Below are 14809 nucleotides of genomic sequence, written 5' to 3' on the forward strand. Positions count from 1 at the left end.
ACCTATTCAATCTCTCTCTGTAACTCAGCTTCTCAAGTCCCGGCAACATCCTTGTGAACCTTCTCTGCACTCTTTCAATCTTATTTACATCCTTCCTGTAACTAGGTGACCAAAACTGTACACAATACTCCAAATTCGGCCTCACCAATGCCTTATATAACCTTACCATAACACTCCAACTTTTATACTTGATACTCCGATTTATAAAGGCCAATGTACCAAAGGCACTCTTTACGACCCTATCCACCTGTGACGTCACTTTTAGGGAACTCTGTACCTGTATTCCCAGATCCCTCTGTTCAACTGCACTCTTCAGAGTCCTACCATTTACCCTGTACGTTCTTCTTTGGTTTGTCCTTCCAAAGTGCAATATCTCACACTTGTCTGCGTTAAATTCCATTTGCCATTTTTCAGCCCATTTTTCTAGTTGGTCCAAATCCCTCTGCAAGCTTTGAAAACCTTCCTCACTGTCCACTGCACCTCCAATCTTTGTATCATCAGCAAACTTGCTGATCCAATTTACCACATTATCATCCAGATCATTGATATAGATGACAAACAACAATGGACCCAACACCGATCCCTGCGGCACACCACTAGTCACCTGCCTCCACTCAGAGAAGCAATCCTCCACAACCATTCTCTGGCTTCTTCCATTGAGCCAGTGTCTTATCCAATTTACTACCTCCCCATGTATACCCAGCGACTGAACCTTCCTAACTAACCTCCCATGAGGGACCTTGTCAAAGGCCTTGCTGAAATCCAGGTAGACAACATCCACCACCTTCCCTTCATCCACTTTCCTGGTAACCTCCTCGAAAAACTCTAATAGATTGGTCAAACATGACCTACCACGCACAAAGCCATGTTGACTCTCCCTAATAAGTCCCTGTCTATCCAAATTTTTGTAGATCCTATCCCTTATCACACCTTCCAATAACTTGCCCACCACCGACGTCAAACTTACTGGCCGATAATTTCCCGGATTTCTTTTGGAACCTTTTTTAAACAACGGAACAACATGAGCCACCCTCCAATCATCCGGCACCTCCCCCGTGAATACTGACATTTTAAATATGTCTGCCAGGGCCCCTGCAAGTTCAACACTAGCTTCCCTCAAGGTCCGTGGGAATACCCTGTCCGGTCCTGGGGATTTATCCACTCTGATTTGCCTCAAGGCAGCGAGCACCTCCTCCCCTTTAATCTGTAAAGGTTCCATGGCCTCCCTACCAGTTTGCCCTATTTCCGTAGACTCCATGCCCGTTTCCTCAGTAAATACGGATGCAAAAAAACCATTTAGTATCTCCCCCATCTCTTTTGGTTCCATACACAGTGTACCACTCTGGTCTTCAAGAGGACCAATTTTATCCCTCACTATCCTTTTGCTCCTAACATACCTATAGAAGCTCTTTGGATTTTCCTTCACTCTGTCTGCCAAAGCAACCTCATGTCTTCTTTTAGCCCTCCTGATTTCCCTCTTAAGTAGCTTCTTGCACTTTTTATACTCCTCGAGCATCTGATGTGTTCCTTGCTGCCTGTACATTTCATACAACTCTCTCTTCCTCTTAATCAGTGTTACAATCTCCCTCGAGAACCAAGGTTCCTTATTCCTATTTACTTTGCCTTTAATCCTGACAGGAACATACAAACTCTGCACGCTCAAAATTTCTCCTTTGAAGGCCTCCCACTTTCCATTTACATCCTTACCAGAGAACAGCCTGTGTCAATCCACACTTCCCAGATCCCTTCTCATTTAATCAAATTTGGCCTTTTTCCAGTTCAGAACTTCAACCCGAGGACCAGATCTATCCTTATCCACGATCAGTTTGAAACTAATGGCATTATGATCACTGGATCCAAAGTGTTCCCTCACACTCACATCCATCACCTGCCCTAACTCATTTCCCAATAGGAGATCCAATATCGCATCCTCTCTAGTTGGCACCTCTATATACTGATGTAGAAAATTCTCCTGAACACATTTTACAAACTCTACCCCGTCTAAACCTTTAACAGTATGCGAGTCCCAATCTATATGTGGAAAATTAAAATCCCCTACTATCACAACTTTGTGTTTCTTTCAGTTATCAGCTATCTCTCCGCTGATTTGCTCCTCCAGTTCTCGCTGACTATTGGGTGGTCTATAATACAAGCCCATTAATGTGGTCATACCTTTCCTGTTTCTCAGCTCCACCCATAGGGCCTCTGTAGACAAGCTCCCTAATCTATCCTGCCTGAGTACCGCTGTAACATTTTCCCTGACCAACAATGCCACCCCCCTACCTTTTATCCCTCTGCCTCTATCCCGCCTGAAACATTGGAACCCTGGAACATTGAGCTGCCAGTCCTGCCCCTCCTGTAGCCAAGTTTCACTAATGGCTATAATGTCATATTTCCACGTGTCTATCCACGCCTTCAGCTCACCTGCCTTCCCTACAATACTCCTGGCATTGAAATAGACACACCTCAAAAAATTATTTCCACCACACTCTACCCTTCCATTTGTGATTTTGCTCGAACTAACCTGTCTTTTTACCCCTGCTCCACTATCTGCTCTGGCACTCTGGTTCCCACCCCCCTGCAAATCTAGTTTAAACGCTCCCCAATAACACTAGCAAATCTCCCTGCAAGTATATTGGTCCCCTTGTAGTTTAGGTGTAACCCGTCTCTCTTGTACAGGTCCCACTTGCCCCAGAAGAGGTCCCAATGATCCAAGAATTGGAAACCCTGCCCCCTGCACCAGTTCCTCAGCCACGTGTTTATCCGCCCAAGCATCCTACTCCTGCCCTCACTGGCATGTGGCTCAGGTAGCAATCCTGAGATTACTACCCTCGGGGTCCTGCTTTTTAACTTCCTTCCAAGCTCTTTGTACTCACTCTTTAGGACCTCCTCACTCTTCCTTCCCACGTCATTGGTACCGACATGTACCACGACATCTGGCTGATCACCTTCCCTCTTTAGAACGCTGTGCACGCGATCAGAGACATCGCTGATCTTGGCACCTGGGAGGCAACAAACCATGCGGGAGTCTCTGTCCCGACCACAGAACCTCTGGTCCGTACCTCTGACCATCGAGTCCCCTATCAGTACTGCTCTCCTCTTCTTCATCCCACCCTTTTGCGCTGTAGAACCAGACTCAGTATCAGAGTTCCGGCTGTCGCAGCTTGTCCCAGGTAAAGCATCTGCCACAACAGTATCCAATTCAGTATACCTGTTGTGGAGGGGTATGTCCACTGGGGAACCCTGCTCTGCCTGTCTTTTCACACTGCCATTTCCTCTCCTTACAGTAACCCAATTTCCTGTGCTCTGCTGCTTAGGTGTAACTATCTCCCTAAAGCTACTGTCTATATACGTCTCATTCTCCCGAACTAGATGGAGGTCATCAAGCTCCTTCTCCAGTTCCCTAACACGCTTAGCTAGCAGCTGCAGCTGAATGCATCTTTTGCAGGTGCTGTCGTCAGGGATACCGGAGGTCTCCCTGATCTCCCACATCCTGCAAGAGGAGCATTCCAACATCTTGCCTGGCATATTTTTTTTTGCTCTGGGGAAATACAGGAATAAACTTTCTGAAAAGAAAAAAATAACCTACTCTCGCCTCTGCCTGTTCTCGCCGAAGCCTGTTTTGAGCCAAAGCCCTTCAGCTCTCACTCTGTCCCCTGCTCACTCCGCTGCCCGCTCAAAGGTGCGGCCTACTTTTAAACCCTCCAAAACCTTCCCAGGCTGCTGCTGGGCCTATTTCCTGTTTTGAAAAAAAACCTCCGATTTTTTTCACAAATTTAACTGAAAAATAATTAAATAAATTAGTGCACAAACAAGCTCCCTTACCCTCAGCCTGCTCCTGTGGAACAATGAGGCTGAAACCTCCAAGTTAAGCACTTTTAAACCCTCCAAAACCTTCCCAGGCTGCTGCTGGGCCTATTTCCTGTTTTGAAAAAAAACCTCCGATTTTTTTCACAAATTTAACTGAAAAATAATTAAATAAATTAGTGCACAAACAAGCTCCCTTACCCTCAGCCTGCTCCTGTGGAACAATGAGGTTTGATAGAGGTTTGATAGAATGGAGGATTAGCTGGGCATATTAGACAACGGGTAAAAGTCAGCCATATCAGTGTGGGATTGGAGCCACATAGGTCAAATAAGGATGGACAATTTCCTACCCTAAGATGTAAGGGGAGTAAATTTGAGCACAGTCAGATGTAATTCCTTTGGGAACTATGTTTGGTGATACCTCAACTAGGTTAAAAAGTTAACTAGAAAAGTTTTCCCCAAATCTCAATTCTCCGAGGATATAAAACTGGTTAAAAATAATCTCCTGTTGATCACGCATCACTATCATCACACATTGTGGCAGTGTGGTTCAGCTGGATTGTAAATGGAAGTCTATTCAGGGAGCCCAGCCTGAAAGTAGCAGTCACAGTATCTGCTGTGTTAACCATTCTGTATCTTAGCAGGGACTACGAATGCCTGCTTAGCAGGGACTAAGAATGCCTGCTCATTATTTTAGCCATGATGTGGAGATGCCGGCGTTGGACTGGGGTAAACACAGTAAGAGGTTTAACAACACCAGGTTAAAGTCCTACAGGTTTATTTGGTAGCAAAAGCCGTGGCTTTTGCTACCAAATAAACCTGTTGGACTTTAACCTGGTGTTGTTAAACCTCTTACATTATTTTAGCTCCACCGCTCAGTTGATTCATATCCGCAACCCCCTGAATTCTAGGTGCTGCACTTTCAGTGATTTTAATTAGTCAATTTACTCTCTATGTACAGAGGATGTGAGCTATTGGATACTGGGAATAATGGGACTCCATGTTGGGTAGAGTCTTGGCTGCATCCTGTATATCAGTCAGCTGATTCAGAGGCAGCCTAGCGACATTTGCTGTGTTTGAATGAATATTATGTAAGGGGCAGGTCCCTACTTCTGTGTGCAATGGTGATCCTTTGGTGAACAAGTCTTTGGTTATTAATATCTTTCCCTTTACACATTCAGCAAGCACATTGGCAGATAAATCAGTGTTGACAGAATCAGAACGTCTGCCTATCAGTCTGTGAGAAAAAGCCTGGATAACACTGTGATATTGACGCTACTAGTGAGGTCGAACGTTTGAAAGTGTTTCTACACCAAACTGGACTGCCCATGGCCAAAAACCCCAAAGGCAAACTCTTCCATCGCCTTGACTTATCTCCTCCATGTCTTTCCCTCCACTTCCCACCCTTTCTCCATTCCCCCTCCCTGCCTGGGTCAAACCCCGCTCTTGGCCTGAAAGCTTCCTGACTTCCCATGGTCTACACCATGGTCCTTTAAAACTGAGGTGAGAAGGAATTTCTTCAGCCAGAAGGTGGTGAATCTGTGGAACTCATTGCCACAGAGGGCTGTGGAGGCCAGGCCATTGAGTGTCTTTAAGACAGAGATAGATAGTTCTTGATCAATAAGGGGATCAAGGGTTACGGGGAGAAGGCAGAAGAATGGGGATGAGAAAAATATCAGCCATGGTTGAATGGAGGAGCAGACTCAATGGGCTGAATGGTCTAATTCTGCTCCTATATCTTATGGGGAGTTTGACTGGCAGTTAGAACCATAGAACATTACAGCACAGAAACAGGCTTTTTGGCCCTTCTTGGCTGTGCCGAACCATTTTTCTGCCTAGTCCCACTGATCTGCACCTAGACCATATCCCTCCACACCCCTCTCATCCATGTACCTGTTCAAGTTTTTCTTAAATGTTAAAAGTGAGCCCGCATTTACCATTTCATCTGGCAGCTCATTCCACACTCCCACCACTCTCTGTGTGAAGAAGCCCCCGCTAATATTCCCTTTAAACTTTTCCCCCTTCACCCTTAACCCATGTCCTCTAGTTTTTTTCTCCCCTAGCCACAGTGGAAAAAGCCTGCTTGCATTCACTCTATCTATACCCATCATAATTTTATACACCTCTATCAAATCTCCCCTCATTCTTCTACGCTCCAGCGAATAAAGTCCTAACCTATTCAACCTTTCTCTGTAACTCAGTTTCTCAAGTCCCGGCAACATCCTTGTAAACCTTCTCTGCACTCTTTCAACCTTATTAATATCCTTCCTGTAATTAGGTGACCAAAACTGCACACAATACTCCAAATTTGGCCTCACCAATGTCTTATACAACCTCACCATAACATTCCAACTCTTATACTCAATACTTTGATTTATAAAGGCCAATGTACCAAAAGCACTCTTTACGACCCTAAATACCTTTGACGCCACTTTTAGGAATTATGTATCTGTTTTCCCAGATCCTTCTGTTCTACTGCACTCTTCCGTGTCCTACCATTTACCTTGTATGTTCTACCTTGGTTTGTCCTTCCAAAGTGCAATACCTCACACTTGTCTGCATTAAACTCCATCTGCCATTTTTCAGCCCATTTTTCTAGGTGGTCCAAATCCCTCTGCAAGCTTTGAAAACCTTCCTCACTGTCCACTACACCTCCAATCTTTGTATCATCAGCAAATTTGCTGATCCAATTTACCACATTATCATGCAGATCATTGATATAGATGACAAACAACAATGGACCCAGCACTGATCCCTGTGGCACACCACTAGTCATGATGTGGAGATGGAGGCACAGGCCTTCACTCAGAGAAGCAATTCTCCACTACCACTCTCTGGCTTCTTCCATTGAGCCAATGTCTAATCCAATTTACTACCTCTCCATGTATACCTAGCGACTGAACCTTCCTAACTAACCTCCCATGCGGGACCTTGTCAAAGGCCTTACTGAAGTCCATGTAGACAACATCCACTGCCTTCCCTTCATCCACTTTCCTGGTAACCTCCTCGAAAAAATCGAATAGATTGGTTAAACATGACCTACCAGGCACAAAGCCATGTTGACTCTCCCTAATAAGTTCCTGTCTATCCAAATATTTGTAGATCCTATCTCTTAGTACTCCTTCCAATAATTTACCTACGACTGACGTCAAACTTACTGGCCTATAATTTCCCGCATTACTTTTTGAGCCTTTTTTAAACAACGGAACAACATGAACTATCCTCCAATCATCCGGCACCTCACCGGTGGATACCAACATTTTAAATATATCTGCCAGGGCCCCTGCAATTTCAACACTAGTCTCCTTCAAGGTCCGAGGGAATACCCTGTCCGGTCCTGGGGATTTATCTGCTCTGATTTGCCTCAAGACAGCAAGTACCTCCTCCCCTTTAATCTGTATAGGTTCCATGACCTCCCTACTTGTTTGCCTTATTTCCATAGACTCCATGCCAGTTTCCTTAGTAAATACGGATGCAAAAACCCCATTTAATATCTCCCCCATTTCTTTTGGTTCCATACATAGCCGACCACTCTGATCTGCAAGAGGACCAATTTTATCCCTTACTATCCTTTTGCTCTTAATATACCTGTAGAAGCTCTTAGGATTATCTTTCACCTTGTCTGCCAAATCAACCTCATGTCTTCTTTTAGCCCTCCTGATTTCTTTCTTAAGTAGTTTCTTGCACTTTTTATACTCCTCAAGCATCTTATTTGCTCCCTGTTGCCTATACATGTCATACATCTCTCTCTTCTTCTTTATCAGAGTTCCAATATCCCTCGAGAACCAAGGTTCCTTATTCTTATTCACTTTGCCTTTAATCCTGACAGGAACATACAAACTCTGCACTCTCAAAATTTCTCCTTTAAAGGCCTCCCACTTACCAATCACATCCTTGCCAGAGAACAGCCTGTCCCAATCTACGGTTTTTAGATCCTTTCTCATTTCTTCAAATTTGGCCTTTTTCCAGTTTAGAACCTCAACCAGATCTATCTTTATCCATGATTAAGTTGAAACTAATGGCATTATGATCACTGGAACCAAAGTGTTCTCCTACACATACTTACTTCACTTGTCCTAACTCGTTTCCTAATAGGAGATCTAATATTGCATCCCCTCTCGTTGGTACCTCTATATATTGATTTAGAAAATTTTCCCTTTGTTAAAGAAAGAAAATAAACTTGCATTTATATAGCACCGTTTGCAACCTTATAGCATCTCAAAGTACCTCATGGTCAATTGAGAACTTCTGAAGTACAGTCACTGCTGTAATGTAGCAAAAGTCAATTACGCACAGTAAGGTCAGGCCAGATATTCTGTTTTCTAGTGTTGGTTAAGGGCTAAGTATTGAGCAAACCACTGGGAAAACTCCACCATCCTCTTTGAACAATACCATGGAATCTTTTACATCTAATTTGCATTTGGAGTAGTAGATGAAGGATCATCCAGACTCGAAACGTTGGCTCTATTCTCTCGTCACAGATGCTGTCAGACTTGTTGAGTTTTTCCGGCATTCTCTGTTTTAGTTTGAGACAACAGCTATTGATGTAGATGGGCAACGGAAATCCCACGGTGAGTTATCTGCATGAAATTCCCCAGGTTAACCTGTGCCTAATGCTCCCTCCACTCACATTGTCTGTATCTTTAAGACCTGGTTGGCTGTATTCGCATTCTAATCAGTATTCTGTAACTTGATTTTGTGTCTCTGTGCCCTGTTTGAGAGCAGATATCCACTCCATCTGACGAAGGAACAGTGCTCCGAAAGCTAATGGCATTTGCTACCAAATAAATCTGTTGGACTTTAACCTGGTGTTGTTAAAACTCTTACTGTGTTTACCCCAGTCCAGCGCTGGCATCTCCACATCAATATTAATTCATCACGGAACACCTCAAGCAAATGTTTCATAGAATCATAGAATCTCTACAGTGCAGAAGGAGGCCATTTGGCCCATCAAGTCTGCACCAAACACAACCCCACCCAGGCCCTGAACCCCACATATTTACCCCTGACACTAAGGGGTAATTTAGCTTGTCTTTGGACTGTGGGAGGAAACCGGAGCACCCAGAGGAAACCCACGCAGGCACGGGGAGAACGTGCAAACTCCGCACCGTCACCCGAGGCTGGAATCGAACCCGGGTCCCTGGTGCTGTGAGGCAGCAGTGCTAACCACTGCGCCACTGTGCCACCCATTGTTTGTTTTGATTTATAGCATGCTTATATTATAGAGTAGGATTTCAGTCACCCAAATACATCGATCTTTCTCTCTTTGCACTTCAACGTCTGCCTACACCACAGGTTAATTGGTCTTTTACCCCATTCACAATTTGTGGGAGTTTCCTGTGTGAAATTCTGACTCCACACTATAAAAGTACTTCATTGGCATTTTGGGCTATTCTGAGAATGTAAACCTTTATATCTTTCTTTCTCTCCCTCTGCTAATAGTTTAAAGTTTATTTATTAGGGTCACAAGTAGGCTTACATTAACACTGCAATGAAGTTACTGTGAAAATCCCCCTCGTCACCACACTCCGGTGCTTATTCGGGTACACTGAAGAAAATTTAGCACGGCCAATGCACCTAACCAGCACATCTTTTGGACTGTGGGAGGAAACAGGAGCACCCGGAGGAAACCCACGCAAGCACAGGGAGAATGTGCAGACTCCATATAGATAGTGACCCAAGCCGGGAATCGAACTTGGGTTCCTGGTGCTGTGAGGCAGCAGCACTAACCACTGTTACACCGTGCTGCCCCATGTACTCTATGAATGGTATGCTTTGTCTATATAGCACGCAAGAAACGATACTTTTCACTGTATACCAATACATCTGACAATAATAAATCAAATCTAAGGTATTGGTAGATTAAACCCAAAGTTCAACAGTAGCAACAAGTTTGCATTCATTGATACATAACTGACAATCTCTGTGAATGGTTAGTGTGCAAAATTGTGTCAATTCAACGAGGTGAATATTATCATAACTATCGGGCGCACAGTGGTTAGCACTGCTGCCTCACAGCGTCAGGGACCTGGGTTCAATTCCCGGCTTGGCTCACTGTCTATGCGGAGTCTGCATGTTTTCCCCGTGTCTGTGTGGATTTCCTCCGGGTGCTCCGGTTTCCTCCACAGTCCAAAGATGTGTGGGTTAGGTTGATTGGCCATGCTAAATTGCCCCTTAGTGTCCCGGGATTAGCAGGATAAATACATGGGATTATGGAGATAGGAGTAATTGTCACCCGAGGTCAGGTGGCAGAAAGGGTGGGATTGTGAGTGTGTGTGTGTGTTTAACCCATTGCCTAGGTAACACACAGAGGAACAAAAAATTCTGGGGCATGCAAAGCACAAGTGATAGTGTCAGGGCTTTGAAAGCTCTCTGCTTTCACGATCAGAGCGATTACCGATCCTTTGTATTACTTGATCTGTCCACTGCCAGGGTGGATTATCATCAGGCAGGCAATAGGTTGAAAGCCTGCAGTTATTACATAATGCATGGAGCACAGCTGGTATATTACATTTACATTTTGTTGTAAATGGAGCGCTGGCTGTACATGCGAGCTGTCTGAACCCTCTGCTTTTCAATATTCAGCGTGAGCTCATTAAACACCAAGCTGAGCTCTCAAGTGCTGGCATATCTCACACATTCAGCACAGACCCACTGATAGGAAGAATAGGTCAGAGGTGCTTCAGCGAAGGCTTGAATACTGGACAGCACCCAATTAGTTCCAAATTACTGGAATGCTATTTAGGGTATGGAGCCCCCAGTGCTTAAGCCCCAGCAAGTTCACGCAGCTTCTGTTATTGCTGGATTCAGATGCAGCTTCCTGCACGTACTGTACAGAGCGGATAAAAGGGAACACATCCTCACAAGAATAACTGTGCTGCTTATGATTGGCTCCATTTCCTCTCCTGTACATTATAGCTGTACACAAAGACCAGGATACGGTACATTTCATCTGCTACCCTGCAGCTCATGTAGATCTCAGTGTTAGCTCTTGTACGTGTATATAAGGAATCATTCATTTTCTGTTACCCATATCCTTACACTCACCAAGTCCTGTTCACCCTCCACCATTGTGCTCACCAGCTTACATTGCTCCCACACCCAGAACACCTCAATTTCAAATTCTGCTCCTTGAGTTCAAACTCTCCATACACTCATCTTTCCCCATCTCTTTAGACCTCCTCTGGCCTTACAAGATATCTGCATTCCTCCAATCCATTCTCTTATGCATCCCCCACTTGCTTCATCCCATTTCTGACAATGTGGATTTAGCCATCTTTACCCTCAGCTCTGGAATTCCCTCTCTAAACCGCTCCACTTATTAAATTGGTACCTGGGCTGACAGGATGTCCTATGATAAAGGGTTGAGTAAATTGGACTTACATTGTCTCCAGTTTAGAAAAATGAGAGGTGATCTCATTGAAATCTGCAAAATTCTGTTGAAGTTTGATATGCTGGATGCTGAGCGATTGGTCGAGAAATCATAGAATCACAGAATTGATGCAGAAGGAGGCCATTCGGCCCATCATGCCCGCACTGGCTCTCCAAACGAACATCATGATTTAGTGCCATTCCCCTGCCTTTTCCCCGTACCCCTGCACGTTGTTTCTATTCAAATTATCCTTTAATACCCTAATGAAAGCCTCGATTGAGCTTGCCCCCATTACATTTCCAGGCGGAACATTCCAGACCCCAACCACTTGTGTCAAAAAGATCTTTCTCACATCAAATTTGCTTCTTTTGCAAATCAATTTTAATCCGTGCTCTCCATTTCTTGATCCTTTCACAAGCAGGAACCATTTCTCCCAATCTACTCTATCGATATACGCTACAGCACCCTCACGATTTTGAACATCTTTATCAAATCTCCTCGTAGCCTTCTTCTCTCCAAGGGGAATGGCCCCAACTTTTCAATCTATCCTCATAACTGAAGCTTCTCATTCCTGGAACCATTCTTGTAAATCTCTTCTGCGCTCTCTACAATGCATTCACATCCTTCCTATAATGTGGCACTCGGAACTGTACACAATATTCCAGCTGTGGTCTAACGAGTGTCTTGTACAAGTTCAGCATAACCTCCTTGCTCTCGTACTCTCTGCCCCTTTTAATAAAGTAAGAAGTCTCACAACACCAGGTTAAACACCAGGTGACACTTCTTACTGTCTTTACCCCAGTCCAACGCCGGCATCTCTACATCATGGCTATCTTTTAATAAAGCCCAGAATACTGTGTGCTTTATTAACTGCTCTCCCCACCTGTCCTGCCACCTTCAGTGATCTATGCACATATACACCCAGGTCCCTCTGATCCGGCATCCCTTTAAGAATTTTACCCATTATTTTATATTGTCTCTCCATGTTCTTCCTACCAAAATGCATCACCTCACACCTCTCTGCATTGAACTTCTCCACCTTGAACTTCATCCACCCCCCCTGCAATATGGTGGCACAGTCTCAAGACAAGGGGCCGATCGTTCAGGACTGAGATGAGGAGAACGTTCTTCACTCAAAGGGTTGTGAGTCTTTGGAAATCTCTACCCCAGAGGGCTGTGGGTGCTCCGTTGCTGACTATATTAAAGACCAGGATCCCTCAGGGAATTAAGGGGTGTGGGGGGTGGGGGGGAATGGGGTGCGGGTTGGAAAATGGGAGTCAAAATCCAAGGTCAGCCATGATTGTATTGAATGGTGGGGCAGGCTCGATGGGCCCAGTGGTCTGGTCCTGCCCCTATTCCTTCTATCCTCATGTTCTCCGTTAAAACTGATCTCTTAATAAGCTTTTATTCAAATACCTCCTTTTTAGACTCGGTGCCAATTTTGATCAGATTTCACTGCCGCACAGTGCATTGGGATGTTGCTATATGAATGCAGCTCATTCTGGTGCTGCTGTATGGCTTGTGCAGGTCTCAGTATTGGCTTTATTAATTTACAGCATATAGAGGGCTAAATACTCCCTCAGGTAGTGTCAGGGGAGGCACAGTGGCCCTGCTGCCTCACAGCGCCAGGGACTTGGGTTCGATTCTCGGCTTGGGTCACTGTCTGTGCAGAGTCTGCACATCCTCCCCATGTCTGCGTGGGTTTACTTCGGGTGCTCAGGTGTCCTCCCACAGCCTGAAAGATGTGTTGGTTGAGTGCATTGGCCATGCTAAATTCTCCCTCAGTGTATCCGAACAGGTGCCGGAGTGTGGCGACTAGGGGATTTTCACAGTAACTTCATTGCAGTGTTAATGTAAGTCTACTTGTGACACTAATAAATAAACTTTAGCTCCAGCAAATGTAACGTGGAGTTTTAAAGGCAATGGTTCTTTCCTATCATGGTATTGTACAGCTTATCGTCTATCAGCTCCTGCGCAAAAACAGTTTGAAAAAGGGGCGCCTCACTCCCATTCATTACTACCCACAGGAGCCTCAGATGTGTTGGTGTCTCAGTGTTGGCCACAATGCCTCACAGTGCAGAGAGAATGACTGGAACAATACAACTAACGATGAGTGGCTCTTCTGTCTCAGTTTCAAACAGGGATCATTATCTCTGCCATGAGTCAGAGCTTAGTTCTGAGAAATTCCCACGGCAGGGAATTTTTCGCTCTTGTGAGGCCCCAATGCAATCATCGAACAATATGTCAGTGAGCCAAAGGGGACTTCCAACACAGTCTGGCTGATTGGACCTTGCAACCAATGGTGCTCAATTAATGAAAGAATTAGCATTTATATTGCATATTTCATGTGTCCGTGACATCCCGAAGCACTTCACAGCTAATTAATTACTCTTTGCAGTCGCGTCACTATTGTTTCATGGGCAAATGTGGCAGCCTATAGGTGCACCGCAAGCTCCCACAAACAGCAGGCAGATTCTGGTCTGAGTGGAGGGATGAATGTTGGCCAGGACACTGCTGAGGACATGCCTGTTCTTCTTCAAAACAGTGTCTTGGACTTTCTTTACCCATCTGAGAGGGCAGGTTATTTAAAAGATAGGAGATCGGCAGCACAACAACCAATAAACACATCCTTTGCTTTGAATGTTGTGCACAAGATTAAGTTGCGATCCTTTATTGAATAATGCCACATGGTAGCTAACGGCGGTTAGCGCTGCTGCCTCACAGCGCCAGGGACCTGGGTTCAATTCCCGGCCTCGGGTCACTGTCTGTGTGGAGTTTGCACTTTCTCCCCGTGTCTGCGTGGGTTTCCTCCGGGTGCTCCGGTTCCCTCCCACAATCTGAAGGATGTACTGGTTAGGTGCATTGCCCATGCTAAATTCTCCCTCGGTGTACCTAACAGGCTGGAGTGCGGCAGATCGAGGATTTTCACAGTAACTTCATTGCAGTGTTAATGTGAGCCTACTTGTGACACTAGTAAATAACCTTTAAAAGCAGACGTGACTTTTTTTCTCTCTCAGCAACACTGGCCCAACAATGATCAGACACGCTCTGGGTTCTTCCACATGACCACAGCAGATTGAGAGGACAGTGTGTTATCATACTCACGCCTGCATCGTGGTGGTCGCCGTCTGAAAGTTGAAGAGGTTTTCCTTTGGGAACCAAGTCCGAATTGGAACGTCATCTGAAAAAGGAAAACACATTTCACTCAAGATTATCCAGCCAGGGATTATTAGCAAAGTGATTTCGTAAAGGTCATTTTAAAATGGAGAGCTGTGAAGTGCCTGTAGAGCTAATGTGGCAGCGACAGGGGCCAGTTGTTGAAGCTGATGAGACACAGAGGATGGAGGGACTTCCAATAGCCATGTCAGTGAGCGAGGACACTTGGAAATTATCCAGATCAGCGTCCTAGCTTTCTTTCCCAGCTTCAGGGGAAGAGGGTGGCGAGAGAAGCCCAAACGTACAGGTACTTTTACAAAACCAAAGCCTCGAATCGCAGCGGCCTTGTCCTACTGTATAAAACTGTCCAAACTTGTGGACTACCCAGATACAAACAATGTAAGTTCCTAAATCGCAATCCCATTGATTTACTTATACCCCGAATTGTTGAATCTAACAGAACTTTGAATCATA

General features: G+C 44.9%; 1 protein-coding gene across 1 annotated transcript in view; it reads right to left on the minus strand.

Annotated features, from left to right (window-relative positions):
* LOC144503027 (NMDA receptor synaptonuclear signaling and neuronal migration factor-like) overlaps positions 1-14809 on the minus strand; it is a 76902-nt gene that overhangs the window by 52668 nt on the left and 9425 nt on the right. Inside the window, exon 3 of the mRNA XM_078227530.1 lies at positions 14285-14360. Within this exon, the coding sequence (XP_078083656.1) occupies positions 14285-14360 (76 nt within the window). The remainder of the gene's footprint in view (positions 1-14284; positions 14361-14809) is intronic.

Source organism: Mustelus asterias, chromosome 13 (genome assembly GCF_964213995.1).
Source record: "Mustelus asterias chromosome 13, sMusAst1.hap1.1, whole genome shotgun sequence".
Lineage (NCBI taxonomy): Eukaryota > Metazoa > Chordata > Chondrichthyes > Carcharhiniformes > Triakidae > Mustelus > Mustelus asterias.